Here is a 22,119-nt window from a genome sequence, read left to right as displayed (position 1 = left end):
AGATTATAAGTAAATCGAACAAAAGAAGGGAAAAATTTAATAATAATGATGATTATATGGACGTGACGTCAGTGGGGTTTTCGGTTGTTCATTGTAATTTTGGGTTGGAATGTTGGTAAAATATTAATCACCGGAAGTAATCGTTTAATCGTCATCATTCGATATAAAATTTTATATAAAGGGGAGAGATGGAGGGGAATTCCAGTAAAATAAAAACTTTTTCCCGTCGGTCACGTATGCTCCCAGATTCCAGAATATAAAAAATAAAAAATCATGGAGAAAAAACTCAGTGAATTATTTTTTTCTCAATTATTATTTTCTTTTTACGAAAAAAAAAAATATATATGTATTATTTCCTCCGACGGAATTGAAAATGTAAAGTAGACGTGGCGGTAGAAACGGGAATGGCGGTTGCGTCGGTGGGATAACTACTAATAAAAAATTTTTTTTATTTTTATTCGAATTTGTTAATTTTATATATATTCGGTTCATTGAATTTTCATTTTATTTTCATTCAACAATAACAATAACAACTACAACAACAACTACAACTACAAACGTAAATTAAATATTAATTGGCGCGTCGTAAATCAAACACTCGCGCATACATTTAGAGGGAAAAATAAATATTAATAATAAGAAAAAGAAGATGGCGCTGGTGAGCTGCAATTGACACATGCTAACACATCACGTCGACTTATTTAATTAATTTTAATAGTTTTTTTTAAGAATTTAATTATAAATTATATATCAAAATTTTTATTATTTAGACTAGTTTATTTCGACATAATTAGTTTTTTATATTATTTAGTAATTACTATATTATTTTAAATTTAAATAGTCGACGGTTTCATTTGACAAGAGGAAGAGTGGTCAAGGAAAAATTTTAGAAGACGCTTTAGTATATTTGATTGTTACGGGTAAGTACCTCATTTTAAGACTTTAATTTCACTTGAAAAAACGTTAAACAAATGTAGGAAATCCCCAAAATACAGTTTAAAAATTTTATACACTGATTTTGGTTAATTATAGGCAGTTTAACTAAATATCTTCTTCTTCATCTCATCATAAAAGACAATGTGTTGAAGTAATTTAATAAAAAACATTTATCAATAATTGATTTGATACATTAACTCGGTGTACAAATTTCTATACTCAAATCTTTAAGGGTTAATTTGCTGATTGTAGGTTGTTGTTTAGGCCTTTTCTTGAGTTAGTTTGTTTCGTTACAACATAGTTTACCATAGAAATAGTTTAATACTCTCTATAAATCTTAATCAAAATCAGGAGGAATCAGATAGCCTTTATGTTAGTTGATTTTAGTGTAAGGAATTATGAAAAGACAGGCACAATTGACTCCATTTAATAATTTTTGCATTTCTTTAGCCGATTATCAGTAGGTGAGCTAATACCCCTGTCATACTATATAAAAATGGAGGTAGTTCGATAAAAAATACTTGTAATTGATTAATTTATTGTATTAGGTGAATATAAAATCTTTGTACTCCTACATAAAGTATGAATCCATTGATTGTACATTACTTTAACCCTTTACTTTAGTTAGTTTGTTTCATTATAACATATTTTGCCATATGTTTAGTGTAAAATTCTTTTTTAGTTTCATCTAAGGTTAGAAAAATTCTAAACTGCCTTCAGATTACTTAAGAATAAATAAGTACAAAATTATAATTTGATTACTGTGCTTACATCGAAAGATGGAATGCATTAGGGAAAATTATGAAATAGGGGAATAGTAGGAAAATTAAGTATTGAAATAGTTCTTTGAAATAAATTATAATTCTAACGAGAGCAAAACGAAGAAAGAACCAAAACAAATTTTGTTCAATTGTTTACCTGAGTCATCTCGACAAGGTTGTGACTCTCACTCCTCTTGTTCCTGGCCACTCCACAGACGTCAGTCCCTGGAGCCCTAACTAGTTTTCATCGAATAAGATGGTCTCAATGAGTCTCACAAAAATTTTTGTGATGTCATAGGTTATAACAAGATGAAACTTATGTATCAGGCATGTAGCAGCATCACCACTGATATTCAGGCATTTATTCCTTAGGGATAGTTATCCGATCGTATTTTTGTCTTTGAAAAATTTATACACGTACCACTCCATATATATATAACGTAATTAAATTTAGTAATAAAATTTTCTAGAATTTTCAATAATAAAAATCCGAATCACCTTGATGGGTTAACGTAATAAATTATGTGGTTGTTGTTTTTTATTAGGGGTTTATAAAAAAAAAAAAAAAAATTTCAAATTTTATTACTTTTGCCATTTATTATAATTTAATCACGAGATATCGAATACACACGCATCATTTTTTCTTTCCCCTCTCGTTCTCCCCACACCCTCCCCCCCATTGACTTTCATAAATCATAACGTTTGACGTTTTTTCTTTTTTTTTTTTTTTTTTTTTTTTTTTTCTATATAAACATAAATTTTAATTACAAATAATAATAATAAATTTTTTTTTATTTAGTTTTTAATGGAAATTTCTTGTTTTTTTTATTAGGCGAATCGGAAAATTATTAGGAGTTTTACTTCTTCTTCCCTGTCTTTCTCTCTTTTGCTCCCTCTCTCTCTTTCTTTTTTTCTTCTCCTCTCACACACGCTCCCTCTCTCTCTCTCTTTTTTTTCTTTCCCTCTCTCACACGCTCCCTCTCTCTCTCTTACTTTTTTCTTTCCCTCTCTCACGCGCTCCCTCTCTCTCTCTCTCTCTTGTTTTCTTTCCCCCCTGACGCGCCCCCTCTCTCTCTCTCTCGTGTTTGATTAAGTTTTCATTATGATCGTTTCGAATCGAGATTTTCTCTTCTCATAAAAAAAAAAAAAATTTTTTTAGGTAGTAAATTAAATTTATTGTGAAAAAATTAATAAGTTATTTATTTATTTATTTTCGTTACAATTTCATCGATGATTTTTACTTATTTATTTTTTCGACAGAATAAAATAATACTTATGTATTATCGAATTTAAATTTCTTTTATTTTTTTTTATATATATAAACAAATAAAATTATTTAATAGGGGAAAAAAAAAAGATTAACAATGCATAATTTAACATAAATTTTTTTTTATTTTAATAAATATATAATAGATATATTTGTATAAATTTAAAAAATGATAGAGAAAATTTTTTTTTTTTTTTTAAAGAATGAAAATACATAAAAATTAAATAAATAAATTATTGGTAACGAATTTTAATATTTAAATGAGAAGAGAGGAGAGAGAGAGAAAGGGAGGGGGCGCGTCAGGGGGAGAGAGAGAGAGAGGGGGCGCGTCAGGGGGGGAGAGAGAGAGGGGGAGCGCGTCGGGGGGAGAGAGAGAGAGGGAGCGCGTCGGGGGGAGAGAGAGAGAGAGGGAGCGCGTCGGGGGGAGAGCTGTGTGTGAGATTGGGAGAGAGGGTGACAGTGTTAGTGTGAGAGTGTTAGTGTGGGTTTGGGAGAGAGGGGGAGAGTGTTAGTGTGGGTTTGGGAGAGTGTTAGTGTGGGTTTGGGAGAGAGGGGGAGAGTGTTAGTGTGAGTTTGGGAGAGTGTTAGTGTGGGTTTGTGAGAAAGGGGGAGAGTGTTAGTGGGAGTTTGGGAGAGTGTTAGTGTGGGTGTTAGTGTGGGTTTGGGAGATAGGGGGAGAGTGTTAGTGTGAGTTTGAGAGAGAGGGGGAGAGTGTTAGTGTGGGTTTGGGAGAAAGGGGGAGAGTGTGTGTTAGTGTTAGTGTGAGTTTGGGGGAGAGAGACAGGGAATGTGTGTGTTAGTGCGAGATTGGGAGAGAGAGAGGGAGTGTGTGCGTGTGAGTGTTAGTGTGAGATTGGGAGAGAGAGGGAGTGTGTGTGAGATAGTGTGAGTGGGAGTGTGTGAGATGGGGAAAGAGGGAGAGTACGCATGAGGTATGAGAGAAAAGAAGGAGAAATGGGGAAGAGAGAAAGGAACATAACATTTACGCGATTGTTAGAACACAGTAAGGAACAAAAAGAAGGATGAATCCTCGTGAGCGTGTTGATCCTTCATCATCATCATGAAGAAATTAATATTCCAGTAATCCTGTTGTTTGTAATTCTTTTTCATCTTCTTCCAGGATTCTTTTGTCAACGCTGTCGCTGGGTGGTTTGCTCGCTTTTCTCGGACCCGAATTTGGTTTTCTATTGAGCAAGTAATCGAGATCGTGCGATATTCTGTCCAACATTCCTTCCATGTTATCATCATCATCGTCGTCGTCGTCGTGTTTTTTGACTTTTCGTTGTTCGATTCCGTCCGGTTGTTTTCTTTCGTTTTCGAGTTCGGGTAATGATGAACTATCCGTTCTTTCGCTGTTGCTGCAGTCTTCCGTTTTGCTTTCTTCTGGACTTATTTGTTTGGATTGAGCAGTGCTGCAAACTGAATTTTCAACGTCTTGACCCGTCACACCTTGGGTTGAAAGAAAAAAGATTATGAGTTTTAAGTTGAAAATATATATATATTTATTTTTATTTCGCATTTTCCATGCTTACCCAAAACAAAACTTCCGGTACTTCCAGTGCAGCATAAAGAATCGTTGACAACTTCCGGCATTTCCAAAACTCGACTTTGACAGGGTTCGACGTCGACGCTGCATAAAACGATGGCTGGTGTGGCGACATCTTGACCGGTCGTTTCGTTTTTTTGATGAGTCGTTATAACTCCCAACTCGACGCAAACTCTTGTCGTTATGATTTCTTGCGAAGTCACCGGAGTTTCCCTTATGTAACATTGCGCGACATCCGGTTTGGGAATGGTACCGTTCGATTTGGGATACCCCCAGGGTTCGTCTTCGAGCAAAGATTCATCTTGTTCTATGAGTTTTTCATCGATTCGATTTTGAGAATTGAATGAAGACAGCGGGGGTTCGCGTATCGTCAGATGACCGTTTGTCATGAGAGTTTCTTGCATCCTGTCGTCTATCGATCCGTCGGCACTGCTGATGAATGTTTCCAGTGTGCTCGTACCTCCCTCTTCTGATAATTTAATTCTTCCCTCTTTAAAACTAAATTGTTGTATACGATTTAATGATGGGGGTTGAGGTTTTCCAACGAGTTCGCAACCCCTTCCTTGAAAATTTTTAACGAACGGAGGAGCTCCTTCGCTTTCCGTTTCTTCTCCGTGTTTTGTGAAAACTGTAATAAAAAAAAAATTCGCATAAAACTTATTTTCCGGATTACAGGTTCGATAAACCCCCCCCAAAAAAAAAAAATAAAAAATAAATAAATAAACTTACATCTCAAAGGACTGATTATGGATTCCGAACTGAAATCATCATCCTGGGATTGTGATTTCGTTTTTTTCAAACTTTTAACCAATTTATCGCGAAACGAACATTCGCTTCTTAATATGTAACAAAACATTATCACAAAACCCTTGGCGGGAAAAAGAAAAATTTAAAAATTTAAATAACATGTTATAATGAATATGGAAAAAAAAGCAAAGCGACGGTAGAGACTTACCAATAAGGCACTTGAAGAACTGAAAAAATATTGTGACGAAACGTCTAAAACGTTTATGTAAAAAATACTCGCAGATTCCATAATGATCATAGTTAAAAAAATTATTCCCCCACGTTTGAGCAATCCGATTCTAAAAAAAAAAAAAAAGAAAAACAAACATACAAACAAACAAACAAATTAAACAACAAACAATTAAAATAAAAAAAAAGGTTATTTTAAAGCTTCGCCTTCAAAATTATAAATTATGCTTTTTGTCCTACACGAGTGCATATGAATTGAGTCGATTCGAAAATTTCCGGTAACTTTTCGAAAGTAAATAAATAAAGCAAACAAAAATGAATGAATGAATGAATGAATGAATAAATAAATAAGAAAAAAGGGCAAAGGGATAAAAAATAATTATTCGGGAGAGGTGGAGGATGGGGGGAGGAGAAAGGGGAGCAAGTGGGAAGGGGCTCGAACGTCACGAAAAGAAAATTATTAAATTTTCAATTAAAAAAAAAAAAAAAAAAAAATTTTTCAAAAATAAATAAATTAAAAAAACTTTTCGTCGGAGGAAAAAGGTGGCGGTTGTGACGGTTGTGGCGGCGTCGGCGTCGGTGACGACGACTACGTCAGTCGCACATTTCATGCCGAAAAAAAAACGACGACGACGACGACGTTGGCAATTTCATCATTTATTTATTTATTTCAATTTAATAAAATTGAATATGTAAATTTATATTAATTACATTTTCTTTCCTCCTTTGAAATAATCACTCACTCAAACGAAAAATTAATTTCTTTCTTTTCCTCCCACCCCCACCCCCTCTCTCTATCTCGCCCTTTTGGTTGTTCCTTTGCCCCTCGTTTCCACCTCTCGATTTCTCGCTTTTTTTCCCCCCCCCGACATCTATCTCTTTCTCTCTCTCTCTCTTAATGTTTGCTTAACATTACCTACGTTTTAATATTTTTATACATAATTATATATACGGTGTGAGTGTGTGTGTGCGCGTGTGTGTATACGTATGCACGGTTTAGATAATTAAATTTTATTTTATTTTATACAAACGAGAAAAGATTTTCATTTTACCCTTTTTTTTTATTGTTTTTTAAATAATTTAAATTAATTATTTTTATTAAAAAAAAAAAAAAAAACATTTATGCCATCGGTTTTTTTTATTTTACTATACGTAAATAAAGTTAACGAGATTAGAAAATATATATATATATAAATAAATAAATAAATAAAAGCAGACGATTTTATCACGATGAAAAAAAATTACATTAAATTATAAAAAAAAAAAAAAAATTCTACGTCGATGTTTATATATATACATTTACGTACATTTGTAATTTAATTATAAACGATTTTAAAAAAATTTTTCATTTTTCCTTCTCCTCCCCTCTTTCCCTCCCCTTTTAACCGCCACACCCCCGTTTCCCGCCCCTCTACCCCCGCCGAATAATATGTGTGTGTGTGTGTGTGTGGTTCGATTTGCTTACCTTCGAAATATCGTTTTGTTTTTATTGGCACATCTTTGCGAGATGACGTTGAGTTGACGTAAAATGCTGATGTATAAAAAAACAAAAAGGACGATCAACAAAGCAGCCGACGTCATGAAAACGTTGAATATCATGGAACCTCGAATTATCCACCAGGAATGAAGATTCCAACCCGTCGAATGATACCCGAGAAAATTACACAAAACTGCCAATATGGGAACCCCTGCGAAACAGGAAAAAAATTACAAATACTCTTCGATGACGTCACACCCACCCCCGCCACTTACCTGTAATTATGCATATGACGGTTTCTTTCATGTGTCTCCCATGTGGAAATTGTATTATTTCCGTATAAACAACTAAAATTTTACTCAGGTGAGACGAAAGACCGATTAATAAAAAAATTTCTAAAAATGTCGTCACCAATGGAAAAACAGCCTGGAAATAAAAAAAAAAATAATTGTTACGGCTAATGACGTCATTAATCTTTTACTTTTAAGAAAACCATTTCCGTTCGGATTCGTAACGCTTTTCCGAATTTTTATTATTATTATTATTATTTGACGACTTAATTAATTTTAATTACAATTTGTTAAAACGATTGAACTTTTTATTTTCTTTTATTTCACTTGAAAATTTAAAAAAAAAAAAAAGTTCAGAAAGTATTTAAAAAAAAAAGGGGGGGTAGGGTCAACCCTCCCCTATCCCCGCCCTCCCCAAAAAAAAAGTTTTCTCGCAGGTTTAACAAAAAAAAAAAAAAAATTGATTATACTTTTGGGTAAAATTTTTCTTTTATACACTCCGGCGATTACCCAATAAAATTTTTTCCTTTGGCCCTTTTTCGCCCTTTTTTAGCGCCGATTTTTTTTTTGTAGGGAATTAAACGTCACGGCGAAAGAATTCAATCTCTCATTCATTCATTCATTCATTCATTCATTCATTCATTCTCTCTTACTATCACTCTAGAAAAAATAATTTAATTAAAAAGATTTACATTCATTTATTTATTTTTTTTCCGTTGTTGTTTGTTGTTTGCTGTTGTTTCTTCTCTTGTTTTTTTTCTCTTCCTTTTGTTTGTTTGTTTGTTTTTGTTTTGTTGTCTAATAAGCAATAAAAATAAATTTTTTCTTTTTTTTTTTTAAAAAAAAAAAAAAAACTTAATTTAAAATTATCTTTTTTTTTGTTGTTGTTAACGCGTTGCAATAATTTTCAACTTTTTTTTTTGTTTTGTTTTGTTATTTATTGCTTAAAAAAAAAAAAAAAAACAAAATGGCGGCGAAACGTTTCTTACTTACTCACCTTAGATAAAGTGTTACGTATGGAATACATGAAAACGGTCATGGCGCAAGCGGTTGCGAGACAACATTGCATTTTTAAAAAAACCAAACACGTTTTACGACGACACCAATAAGGCAAAAGTAAACAAAGTGTCAACAGAGATTGTACGAGACAACAACCGCAACCGATCAAAACAATCAAATTTTCACCGTCTTTTGCGACGGGCGACGATGACGTCACCTGGAAAAACAAAAAGAAAAAAAAATTTTAAATTATTTTCCCTTTTTTCCCCATTTTCCCTCGCGAAAAACTCACGATTTGATTTTTCGTCACGACCAACAGAGCAAAAGTTCCAGTTTTTTTACAAATGCATTTCGTCACGTTTGAATTCACGGGTTGACTCGTGCACGAATTCAGGTTCCAGGTACTCCTAAAGCTCGCATATTCCGTCACGCCGCACGTGATCGACCATTCATCGAAATCGTAATCGTTTCTCAAATGATTGAAATCGATTTCCGCAATAAAATTATTATTATTATTATCATTTTCAAATATTTCATCTTTCGTTTTTTTTCTTCTGCCACGTCCAAAAACGATTGTGATTAATTTTGAATTGATTTCGTATTCTTGATCCGTTCCGTCGCTTTCGATTCGATTTGAAAAGAAAAAAAATTTTTTATTCGTTATTCATTTTTTTTTTCTAAAATTTTTTTCCAGTCAAAAACTGGAGTCTATCATTTCTCTCTCTCTCTCTCTCTCTCTCTCTCTCTTACAGTTGTGCTTTATGACGTCATTTGATAAAAAAAAAAAACGATTTTATCCGTCGAACGAATAAAATAGAAAAATCAAGAGTCGTTTTGCGGACGAAATAAAAAACACGTAGAAAAAGAAAATGGAAAATACTAAAAGAAAGAAAAAAATTTTTTTCTCCTCCTCCACCTCCTTTTCCTGCTGGAACGAACGGATGACGAGGAAAAAAAAAATGGAAAAAAACATTTTACTTATAAAATTGAAAAGCGAAAACATAATTAAAGCACAATTAGCCAGAGAGAAAAAAAAAGTAAAAAGAAAAACCGGAAATAAGGAAAAGCCTTCCGGTATAGGTAGGTAGGCAGACAGGCACAAGTGGAAATGTCAACAGGAAAAAAAAATGAAATGAAAGTTAATGGAAGGAGATTATTATTATTATTATTATTATTATTATTATTATTACTATTATTATTATTATTATTTTTACGGTTGGCGAAAATGCTCCGAGGATAAAATTCTTTTGTAATTGTTTAAAAAATACAAAAAAATAATGAACGGGGGGAAGGGGAAGGGAGGGAGGGAAATAATAATAATAATAATAATAATAATAATAATAATAATAATAATAATAATAATAATAATAATAATAATAATAATAGAAATAAAAAATTATGCTTAAGGGCCTCTTAAAATTTTTGTGTAAGAATAAATTTTTTTATTTTAACCTCGCCCCCCTTCCTCCACCACCCCCTTTTCACTCCCCGATTCTTTTTTCTCTTTCCTTTAATCCACCCCTTCCCCACCCCCGTCGGAAAACAAAAAACGGTTACAAATTTATTTTATTAAACAAAAAAAGAAAAAATTGAAATTGTTCTCGTCGTATGTTTTAAAAAAGGTTTAATGAAAGGTTTTCATCTTTTTTAAGGAGGAGGAAAGTGAGCAGGAGCGTAGTCAGGAATATGAGAAAGAAAAATAAATACTTACTCGAATTTCGTTAGATATCGAGCTTTTAAAAATTGCGTCATGTTTTTATACGCGGCGATCAATACGGAAAAATTACGCGGGGAGTACGGGGAGGACACGTTGTTGTTGTTGTTGTTGTTGTCCATTTTGTACGCGTTTAAACGTACGAGAATTTTGTCCTTGAACCAGAAAGGACGAATTTTATCATCCGGTGGAAATTTGACGTAACGGATCGCCCCATTTTCCATCGCCGGGATTTTATTTATGTTGATTATTAATGACGTCATGTCTTGGAAAACCGACTGAGAACTCCCGGTAAAAAGGGATCCCCAAATGATTCCTATGGATTTTATCAAAGCTTGAAGTTGAATTATTTTCTGTGAAAATTCAATTACGTTAAAAAAAAAAAAAACCTTTTTTCGGGGAGAAGAAACAAACAAACAAACGGCGGACAAACGAAGGAACAAACGAACGATGGAAAAATAAATAATTTACTAATAAACAAACCTTTTCCGTTATGAAACATCGCTCGTGAGTCATGAGCAAATTGATGATGCTGTAAAAGGTTCCGGATGAATTTTCAAGATCTTTGAATAGGAGAGATGAATTTAAATATTTCAAAACTTCGTCTAATATGTCTAATATACGTTCGCATTCTCCAGGAAGGTATGTTGAACGTTTCGAAACGATGTAAAGTAAATTCCCTAGCGTGGAAGAACCGTTCGTCACCTCGTAACCCAACGTCAGCCTTTTAAACTGGAAAAAGAAAAGAAAAAAAACGACGAATAAAAATGGTGATGACGGGGATGGGAGGAGAGGAGAGGGAAAGAGGGAGGCAGGGGGTGGGGCGAAGTGGGAAGGGGTGGAAAAAACGGGGGAAATTGAAAAAATGTAAAATTACATTATTGTAAACGGCCTCTACGTCAGAGGTCAGACACCCTGTAAAATTTGGTACGTCCCATTCCGTCGTGTTGTAATCCGTTAGCCTGCACTCTCTTTTGGCGTGTCCCCCCGCGTGAAAAGGACAATCGGCAACGGTTTCCATGCCGGGCGCCGTCGTTTGCCAAGCTATACCGTATTTTCCTTCCGCCGGACAAAGGGGAACCACAGTTTTGTTAACGACTTCGACGTGCACGCTCAATTCGCTCGAAGCACCCGTACCCTGTGCTTGACACGTGTACGTCGCAGATTTCTGTAATTTTACACATTGTGTACTTTCCCACACACCATACGTCAGTCAAGGTGGTTTCTGCTTTCCACCTTTTTTACTACCAAGCACCCACACACCATACGTCAGTCAAGGTGGTTTCTGCTTTCCACCTTTTTTACTACCAAGCACCCACACACACACACCCACGCACTCGTTACCTGAATATTTGTTATTTCCAAAACGCTTCCGGTGTTTATTTCACCGTTGTAATGACTCAAATACAAATCTTCCCAAACTTCTCTTCCGGGCATCATTTTCAACAAGTGTTTGTTCTTTATCCATGAATAACCGAATTTTTCCAATTTGGGCCGGTTGTTGAGTGGTATGCAAACAATGTCCAAATTAGCTCCCTGAAAATCAACAAATCGACGGAAAAAAAAAAATTATTTTCTCTTTTCTCTTTCTCTCTCTCTCTCTCATTCTCTCATTCTCTCTTCCCCTCCCTTCCCCCCTCTCCCCCCACCCCAACCACACACCACACGTCCTCCGAGTGAGAAATTATTATTTTTTTTTACCTTTTCCACGGTCGCGCTCATGGGTGACAAACGTATTTCCGGCGGTCCGGCAACGTTCACGTGTATACCCTTGCATTGTTGAACGTGCCAATCGCTCACGTGACACGTGTATATACCCTCATCGAGTAAATTCGCTTTATCCATGACGAGCGTGTATTGATACCTTCCTCTCGACAAGTAAATCAAATGCATGGAAACGGATCGCGTTATCACAGATTCGTTTATGAAGGCTCCATCTTTTAACCATGTGAACGTCATGTAAATGGAACCCTGAGCAATGCATGATATTGAAAATCCCTGGCCGACGCGAATCGATTTTTTTGATATTGACACGCTCTGAAAAAAAAAATTGACAAAAATTAAATTTTCTTTTTTTTCCGGAGTGCGGGGAGAGGAGGAGGAGTAGGGAGGGACGTGCGCACACACACGTCACGGGATGAAATTTTTTGTGTCGTGTCAGAGGTTATAATAAATTAATGACGACGTGGCTCTGTGGCACGGAAGAGAAAAACGTTTCGCGTTTAATTGATTGATTTACTATCTCAGTACTTTCGCGTACGTGTTCGCGTACCTGAATAAAGGTATATAAACCTTGTCTGGGTGGGGGGGGGGAGAAAAGTGATTTACAATCTTAATTCTTTTCTAAAAAAAAAAAATAAAATAAAATATTAAGGAGACGATGTGACGGGTATGAAAACAGGAGGTTTAAGAAAAACGTCGCAATATTATTATTATTATTTTATTCGAATATTAAAGCGACGTGAAAAAACAACCGAAAAAAAAAATAATTCTCTCTCTCTCTCTCTCTCTCTCTCTTTCGACGATGACGACAACGACGACGACGTCATTCAAACAACAAACAAAGAACAAACATATTTTTTTTTTTCGTAAAAACTTTTCCTGGAATTTTTTTTTTCCATTAAATTGTCCGAATACCGCGACCGTCGGTCAGACGAAATTTTTTTACATTTTTTTTCGTCTGCTTCTTTTACGTCGCCATCTTAAAATGGGGAGGGGCAGGTCAGGGAATAAGAGGAGGAAAAAATTTAAATTTTTAATTTGTCGAATTAATTCAACCTTGAAAAATTTCTCGGGATGAGAGGGGAAGAGAGGGAAATATTTTTCGATCGAATTCCGTTTCGCGTTTCCATGATAATAATAATGATGAGTCTTATTCGATTGGGGAGGTTAGGGAGGGCGGTGGGGGCGGGACAATAATAAAATCTCTTATCCGATCACGATTGTTTGTTTTTTTTTTTTTTGGCGGTATCGCTGTAACAACCCTCTCTCTTCCTCTCCCGTGCCGTATGTAATAATACAAACGAAAACACATAAAAAAAAAAAACAAAATGGCGGCGCAGCGATAAAAGACGCAAACCTCGATGAAAAGCGACGAATCCTGTCGTAGAGTCAAACTTTTTATACCCAAAATATTTTCTTCTTTTTCTTTGAACTTTTTCAAAGCTCCTCTAATTTCATTTTCGTCTTTTTTCGATGCGAAAAAATGAAAAGTCGCATCCACTCCCGACCTGGAACAAAATGCGCAAAAAAAAACAAAAAGTAATAATAATAATAATAATTGTTAATAATAAAACTCTTATCAAGTCTCATTATAGAAAGAGACGGATAATGGAAAACGTAAAAGGAAATAATTACGATGATGATAATAATAATAAAGTAAATAATATCGCGTAACTCACGTGTAATTAATTGTTTTCAGTCTTTCAACGTTGCTCACATTAAACGTCTTCAGGTACTTGACAACCTGGAAATAAAAACAACATATTATTTTTTTTAATAATAATTAATATTAATAATTATTATTATTAATTTCCGTTACGCTTTTACAATTTCCGGTTTCAATTAAAAATGGGGGGAAAAAAGCCCGCGAGTTTCTTGTTTTCTTTTAAATAAAAATTGAATTTTTTTTTTTTTTTTTTTTTAATCAAAGGAATAAATTCAATGGAAAAAAATTTTTTTTTACTCAAAAGCGGGAAAAGAGATTCCTTTTTTCTTTTTTTTTCATTTGGTGCGGAAGTGACGTCATCAGTGAGGGAAAAAAAGAAAAAAGAAAAATATTTCGAAATTTTTTTTTTTCATGCATTTTTTTTCTTCTTTTAAATAATTGGCTCTTATCGCTTGACTTTTCTCTTATCATTTTCATTTTCCCTTATCAAATCTTATCACAAATCTCATCCCAACGTTTATAAAATAATAATAATAATAATAATATTTTTCTATCGCGCGTAAGAAAAATGAAATCGAAAAAAAAGGAAAAAAAAAGAAAAAAAAATCAAACGTGAATTATTATTTCTTTCTCTTTCTCTCTCTGTCTCCCTCTCCGTCTCTCTTTCTCTTTTTCCAGGAAATTCCAAGTCGGTTCGACTTTTTCGTTTTTTTTTCCAGAAACTTCTTAACGTTAACCCATTCCGAGAGAAAAAATAAAAAATAAAAAAAAGGCAAACCAAAAAATTTATGGGCGACTAAGATTGATGACTTAAATTAAAAATAAAAATACAAAAAAAATTTTTTTCCAAAACTGGAACTGGAGAAAACTGAAACTGGAAAAAAAAGAATTTTTTTCTTACTACGAACGTTTTTAAAATCGAAACAGAAAAATCCTTATTATTATTATTATTATTGAAATGAAAAATATTTAAAATCTCAGTCCCGAAAAAAAAAAAAAATTTCAACAGATGCTGTTGAAGGGAATACAGCATCATCAGCACAAAAAAAAATCATCATAAAAACATAACATAACATTTCCTTTTTTTCCATTTTTTTTCCTTTTTTCCTTTTTTTTCCTTTTTTTGTTATCCTAGCAGGAAAAAAAAAATCTTCAATAAAACGTTATTACATAACCTTCGAAAAAAAAAAAAAAAAAACGAAACAATTTCGTTTCCGGGAGTGACAATTGCAGAAGATAAAAAAAAAAAATTTTTGTTTTCATTTATGTCGTCTATTTACACGACAATCGAATCGAAAAAAATTTTTTTTTATTGTCACGCGTTTTTACAAAACGAGTTAATTTGTCTCTCTCTCTCTCTCTCTCTCTCTCTCTCTCGAAAACGACAATGACGTCACATGTTTTTTTTTGAGTAACGCAACGACTAAAATGTATCCCGAACGTCTTCCTTCCTTCCTTCCTTCCTTCCTTTCTTTTCCTTTCTTTTCTTTTCGAACGTGTTTCTTCTCACTTCCGTTTTCCCCCGCCCCCTTTCCCCTCCTTTCTTCCGCTTTTCCTTTATAAAAACAAAAATCGTAACGGTATTTTCATTTCCGATTTAAATCGCGTCAAATTCGAAAAAAAACGAAACGAATTTCAAATTTTTCTTTTTATTTATTTTTTTTTCTTCTTTCATTCAAAATTTTCAATTCAAAACAAACAAACAAACAAACAAACAAAAGAAAAACAATCGAACAACAAATCGCAACCGCGATAAAGAGAAAAAAATTTTTTTCAATTAATAATAATAATAATAATAATAATAAGAGGGAGAAAAATATAAAAAAAAAACAAATAAAAAAAAATTTTAAACTTCGTGCCGAGCAAAATAAAAAAAAATGATGATAATAATAATAATAACATAATAATAAAAAATGATGATAATGATAGTAAAAGAAAAGAAAAGAAAAGAAGTGAAGGAAAACTCTTAAATTTGGAAAAAACACTGAAAAAGAAAAAAAAACCGAAAAATTTTTAAATTGAAAAAGTTTTCATTAAATTTAGTTTTTTTTTTTCTTTTTTTCCTTTTGATAATTCATAACTACTCATTCATTTTGATTTTCGCGGAGGGGAGGGAGGTGGGAGAGATGGAGAGGGGGAAAGTTAGGTGAGGGAAAAGAAAACGAAATGAAAAAAAAAACAAAGAATAATAGTAAAAGTAAAAATGAAGTAAAAGAAAAATAATAATAGTAAGTGAAAGAAAAAAAAGAAAAGAAAAATGGGAAGAGAAAGAGAGTGAGAGAGAGAGAGAGAGTGAGACAAAGAGAGAGAGAGAGAGAGAGAGAGAGAGAGAAGAATAATAAAGAAAATGAAAGAAAGAGAAGAAGAAAGAAAATGAAAGAAAGAGAAGAAGAAAGAAAATGAAAGAAAGAGAAGAAGAAAGAAAATGAAAGAAAGAGAAGAAGAAAAAAAATGAGAAAGAGAGAAAGAAAGAGAGACAGAAAGAGAGAGAGATTAACTAAACCTTATTAAAACAGAAACAAACAATAAATCAATATAATTCGTAGAAATGAAAAAAGGTAAAAAATGTTTTTTTTCTTCTGCTGCCACGAAAAAGATGGCGGTTTAATCCATTTGGATATGAATTATTGTTACAAATAAATATATATATATATATATATATATATATATATATATATAAATATAATAATTTACGAAGTGAAACAAAAGAAAGCAAAAAAAAAAGGTGAAAAAGATTTTCTTAGTAGCAGAAGAAGAGGAAGAAGAAGAAAAAAAAGGGAAGAAATGGGAGGAGAAGGAGGAGGAAGGAAATTCGTACAGAATTTTCGCCGTCGGCCAATTTAACTCCACGCAAAAAAAAAAAAACAAATCGACAAAATGTGAAATAAAATAAAATAAATTAAAAATTATTTTTTAATAAATTAATAATAATAATAATAACTTTCACGTTCAGGTGTTAAAAAAAAAAAAAATTAAATAATATTTATTTTTCCCGCATTTCGGGTCTCGTAAATTTTTACCCGACGGTCATATTATTTTATTTTATTTTATTTTATTTTTTTCAAAATTGTCTGATACCGCGCCGAAAGGAAAATTTAATAAGCAAAGCAAAGCAAAACAAAAAAAAAGAAAAAAAAATTAATTAATTTTTTTCTTTTTAATAAATTATTTACTTGATTAAAATTTAATTTTTTTTATTTTTAAAATTATTATTTTAATTATTATTATTATTATTATTATTATTATTACTTCGTCAAAAAATATTAACTTTTTTTTCTCTTTTTATTTTATTTTATTTTATTTTTTGTTTGGAAAATTTCCAGAGAGAGAAAGAGAAAAAGAGAGAGAAGAAATTTTTCTGAAATTTTTGGCTTTATATCAAAGATTTCGAGTGCTCTCCTGCCCCCGCCCCCACCTCCCCTCTCTCCCCCCTCTAATTTAATTTTCCTTTTCATTATATATATTTTAATATTATTCTCAATAAAATATCATAAATTTCATTTAAAAAAAAAAAAATTTTAATTATTAATAATATTTTAAATGTAAAAAAAAAAAAAAGTGGAAGAAGAAAAAGAAAAAGAAAAATACTGGAACGCAAGATTAAACAAACAAACGTAAATCCTGAAAACCGACAATGAAAAACCAAAATGTTAATGTAATTGACGACACCTTTTCCTCTCGTACACTTCCGGTAACACAAAGAAGAGCGGAAATAGCAGCCGACGGAAAACCACACGGAAACAAACGACAACGAGCGAGCTCTACTACGAAATCAGGAAAAATAAAAAATCAAAACGAAAGTAATTGTTGCACAAAACATCTTAAACGTTTTGATAAAATCACGTGGTCACATAAACACGTGATCAAATCCTACAACAATCACACCGACTAACACTCGTCGGAAAACACGAAGCGATACTCGAACTACAACAATTCTTTGTTATTAGTTTAAAAAAAAAAAAAATGGCGTAGATGAAAATCATCACGTGAGATTTTTAAATAATTTAGTCTCACGAGTAAAAAAAACGATGCAATTATTCTTCTGCCACGCCAATTGTTTTCGAAACTTTACACAAAAAAAAAAAAAAATTGCCACGTCGAAAATCACATAGGGAGGAGGAACAAACCATTTATAAACACGATGCTGACGATGATTATCATCATTATTATTTTCTTTTCCCATCCCCTCACCTCCATCCCCATTCGCCCCCCCCCCAACTCCCCCCCGTTCGATATAAAAAAATTGCCTTTTTGAAAAAAGTCGAGTCGAAAAAAAAAAAAACAATTTAAACGGTTATGCCTTAAAGGTCGAGTCACCCAATAGTAAGGAAAATGGAGTCCGGCTGAAAAATTTAGATCGAATTCGCGAGAGAAAAAAAAAAAAAAACATCACAAATCATTTTGCTCAATGGAAAATTGAAAAAGATTTTTTTCCTTTTTTTTATTCTTCTCTCTTCGAAGAAGAAGGAGGAGGAGGAGGGGGGGGGGAAGCGTTTTATTTATTTCTTTTTTATTTCCCATGCGAACATTTTCTTTTTTGTTCCCATTATATTCTCTAAGGTTCCAAATGAAATAGAAATTTTTTTGTTAACCCCCTCCACTACCCCACCCCCCACCGCCCTCCCCCTTTTTTTCCTTTTTTTTCCTTCCTTCCTTCCTTTTTTTTGTCATTGCTTCACATTCAAATTTTTTTTTCTACAAAAAAAAATGCATGTGAAACCTTATTTAGGAGGTTTCTTCAGCGATAAATGAAACTACGATAACAACCACCACAACAACCACAATCACGACGACGACGATAATAATAATAATAAACGGAAAAAAAAAATTTCGCAGAATCAATTTCGACAAATTTTTTTTGTTTTTAAATCCAAGTTGTAAAAAAAAAAAAAAGGGAATACGAATCAACGTGGAAGAAGAAGAAGAAAAACACAACACTCGTACAATTAAGTGTCGGCGACGACCACGATAATAATAATAGTTATTCGAAATCAGACGAAAACCTTGAAATTTTTTCCAAACGTCACCCACAAACAACCAACCAAACAACAACAATCAATGACAAAATGATTTATATAAACTCCCGTCTGATACCGGAAATGACTTGTTTGTTCGTTTTCCTGTTTTTCCTCTGCCATCTGTTTTGTTCTTAATCTCTCAAACCACATCATCATCATTATTATTACTTTTTGTATCGATTAATTATTATCAGGACCCCTTCCCCCTCCCCCCCAAAAAAAAAACTCAGTTTTGTTATCATTCTCTTTCATTTTACGTTTATGTACATCCCGAATTTTTTTTTTTTTTTTCAATACTTTATTATCATTATCATATAAATTTAATATTAGTAGTAGTAATAATAATAATAATAATAATAAATAATGATAATAATAATAATAATAATAATAATAATAATAATAATAAAAGTAATAATGAAAAACGTAATTCGTAAATAAATAAATAAATAAATGGAAATGAATAAAGTCATAAACACGCATAAAAATAAATTGCCGTGAATGAAACGGGAGACGAGGGGTGGAGGTGGGAGAGAGGGATGACGGGTAGGGAGAGAGGGAGAGGAAATTTTAAACTCACGAGAGTCATAGAGAGTAGTAAATAAAACAAACAAACAAACAAACGTTTTGAATATTTAAATTATTATGCTTTAAACATTTATAAAAAAAAAAAAAAACAAACGAAGGATTTTATTTTTTACCAGGGAAAAAAAAATAAGAAAGGAATAAGAGGAAAAAAAAGGAAAAAAAGGGACAATCGGATAAAATATATTCGTGTATTATTATTATTATTATTATTATTTTTGGAATAATTCCCTGGAATTATTTCCCTTTTCTTTTTTTTTCCTTTTTTTCTTTCTTCCAAATTTAAGAAAAAAAAAGAAAAAAAAAGGAAATGCAACGTGACGAATTTCAATTTGTTTCCTTTAACTCTCTCCTTCCCTATCTCTCTTATCTCTTCTCCCACCCTCTCTCCCTCTCTCTCTCTCTTTTTTTAATTTTTTCTTTTCTCGAGTCAAAAAAAAAGGAAAAAATTTGCAACAACAACGTCTTTCATATATAAGATTTTTGTCGTGCGTGTTCCTTTTCCTTTCCCTCACACGCACACCCACGCATACACGCACTCGCACCCCTTTAAACTCATTAAAAGTGACAGGAGGAAATACGACAGCAACAACAACAACAACAGCAACAGCAGTAGAAAAAGAAAAAAAAGTTGAAATTTTTACAATTTTTATTCATTCGCGTACGAAAAGGTTAAGATGGCAAATGAGGAAGATTTAAAAGAAAAAAAAGAAAAAATCTCTCTATCTATCTCTCTCTCTCTCTCTCTCTCTCTCTCTCTCTCTCTCTCTCTCTCATTTAAATATAATTTCTTCTTTTTCTTTTTTTATGGGGTTAAAATCAAATATTTAAACCGAAGATAAAGTAAAATAAAAAAGAAAAACGTTTATTAATTTAAATCGAATCAAATCGAAAAAAAAAAAAAAACTTTTTTTCCGCAAAAGCAAACACAGAGAGAAAATTGTAGAAAATTTAACAAATTACATCCCTTAGGGAACTTCCGCCCCCCCCCTCACCACCACCACCACTTCTTACACCACCTTTTAAGAGGAAAAAAAAAAAAAACTCGGAGGCAATCAACCGTAGAAAAGGAAATACAAAAAAAATCAAATGAATTTTCCGTCGTGTCAACGCACACACTTTAACACTTCCCTCACCTCCCTCATCCCTCATCCCCTTTCTAGAAATTCAATCGGGGATGTAAAAGAAAAAAAAAAAAAAAGAAAAACTTACCGCTTTTTCCAAATAAATCTCAAATGATTTTTCCTTTTCTATTAATTTATATCCAGGCGGTTTTGTTATAAAATGTTGATGAGTCGAATTTTCCAGTAAAATAATTCCTTCGTATCGAACCCGATCTGAAAAATTAACAAAAAACGTATTAATAATAATAATAATAATTAATTAATTAATTAATCGTCAAATAAATAATAACTCTTATTACACAATTAATAATAATAATAATAATAATATTAATTTTCAAACACGAGCAAAAAAAAAAAAATCCGACGACGACGACGATTTCAACGAAAATGACAACGTTAAGTGAAAAAGAAGAAGAGCAGAAGACGTTGCCGAATCGAATACCAAATCATAAATGGTGGATCAAAAATCAATGACTCGATGCTAAAATGATACCCGCGCGTTTTTTTCGCGCCTTTTTTTTCGCGGGCATACGAATCATTCAAAACAAAACAAAACGAATCGACGTTTATTTATATATATATATATAATTCGAAACCATTTTTTTTTCTTTTTCTTTCGTTTGTTTTCCTCGAATTTCTTTTTTTTTTTTAAGTTGAAGATTTTTTAAAATATCAATTTAATATAAACGCCTAAGACTCGAACAATAATCGAATAATAAACAAACAAACAAACAAACGAAAAAGTTAAAACAAAAGATTTTAAAAATCGATTTAAATTTTTTTTTCTTTCTTTTTCTTTTTTCATTATTATTATTATAAAGTGATTAAATCGATTATAATTATTATTATTATTTAAAATTCTTGTTCTTCGAGAGAGGAGGGAAGGGAAGAAAGGCAAGGAGAGGACGTAAGGGGGGAAAAAAAGGAAGAAAGAAAGGATGGAAGGAAAAAAGTGTCAAATCCAAACGTTTTCTAAGAGATAATGTTTTTCTTCTTCTCTCTCTCTTCTTCTTTCTCACTCTTCCCCCCACTCGCCCCTCTTCTCTCTCTCTTTCTCTCTTTACGACCGGCGACCCCATTTTATCCTTTTGATTTATTTTTTTTTATTTTTATTTTTTATTTTTTAAAAACGAAAAAAACAGAAGACGCCATTTATCATATCCCCGTTATAATATTATTATCATTATCATTATTATTATCATTATTATTATTTTTTTATTTACAATTAATACGAGGACGTTTGATAATGATGTTAATAATAATAATAATAATAATATGAAAAAATTAAAATTTCAAACTGAAAAAAAAAAAAGAAAAAAAAAAGTTTCTTTTAAAACTTTTTCATTAACCTTTTTCGAAAAAAGGTTTTCACCCTCTCCTCTCCCCTCTCCCTTCACTTCTCTCTCCCTCTTTCCAGGCATGCATTAAAAAAAAAAAATTCCAGTAATAAGTACGATATATATATATATATATATATAAACATATTTTTTTTTTTTAACGCTCGGGTTTGATAATTTATTATCATTATTATTATTAATATCTTTTTTTTTTCTTTGCGCGGAAAATATGAAGAAAATAAAAAAAAAAAAAAAAGGTCCGGAAAAAATTTTTCCGCCCATTCTCTTTTTCTTCCTCTTCCCACCCACCTACTCCACCTTCCCCAAATAAAAAAAGGAAAAAATTGTTTCATCGTATACTGGAAAACAAAGTGTAATGAAAAACGTTATTCTTACCGTTTAAAAAAGAGAGAGAGAGAAAGAGGAAGAGAAAAAGAAAAAAAAGGATACAAAAAGAGAAAAAGAGAGAGAGAGAGCAAGAGAGAATAGTATACAAAGAGAGAAAAAAAACGAGAAAAGGAAGAAGAAGAAAAAATACAAAGAGAGAAAGAAAAGAAACAGATATAAAAAAAAGAAAAAGACAGAGATAGAAAAAAGAGAGAAAGTAGACAGAAACAGATAGAAAGAAAGTAAGAGAAAGATATTGAAAAAAATAAAGAGAGAGTAAAATTTGGAGAATGAAATTTAGATAGACAGAAATAAACA

The 22,119-nt window shown here is 32.2% G+C and overlaps 2 protein-coding genes across 2 annotated transcripts; both read right to left on the bottom strand.

The window, feature by feature from the left end:
* Window positions 1-4,033: 4,033 nt before the first annotated feature.
* Window positions 4,034-5,366, bottom strand: Phum_PHUM024050 (uncharacterized protein; the record flags this gene model as incomplete). The annotated part of the gene is made up of 3 exons (XM_002422880.1): window positions 4,034-4,413; window positions 4,497-5,138; window positions 5,240-5,366. The coding sequence occupies 3 exons, from the start codon at window positions 5,364-5,366 to the stop codon at window positions 4,034-4,036; spliced, it is 1,149 nt and encodes a 382-aa protein (XP_002422925.1).
* A 1,580-nt stretch (window positions 5,367-6,946) lies between these two features.
* Phum_PHUM024040 (uncharacterized protein) lies at window positions 6,947-13,824 on the bottom strand (the record flags this gene model as incomplete). Its single annotated transcript, XM_002422879.1, has 11 exons — window positions 6,947-7,173; window positions 7,238-7,388; window positions 8,250-8,468; window positions 8,544-8,871; window positions 9,963-10,318; window positions 10,566-10,697; window positions 10,843-11,133; window positions 11,310-11,501; window positions 11,667-12,002; window positions 13,045-13,195; window positions 13,811-13,824. The coding sequence occupies 11 exons, from the start codon at window positions 13,822-13,824 to the stop codon at window positions 6,947-6,949; spliced, it is 2,397 nt and encodes a 798-aa protein (XP_002422924.1).
* Between the last annotated feature and the right edge of the window lie 8,295 nt (window positions 13,825-22,119).

The sequence above is a fragment of the Pediculus humanus genome, genomic scaffold (genome assembly GCF_000006295.1).
Source record: "Pediculus humanus corporis 1103172107377 genomic scaffold, whole genome shotgun sequence".
Lineage (NCBI taxonomy): Eukaryota > Metazoa > Arthropoda > Insecta > Psocodea > Pediculidae > Pediculus > Pediculus humanus.
The sequence above is the reverse complement of the archived record's forward strand: the minus strand, read 5'-3'. Positions and strand labels throughout refer to the sequence as shown.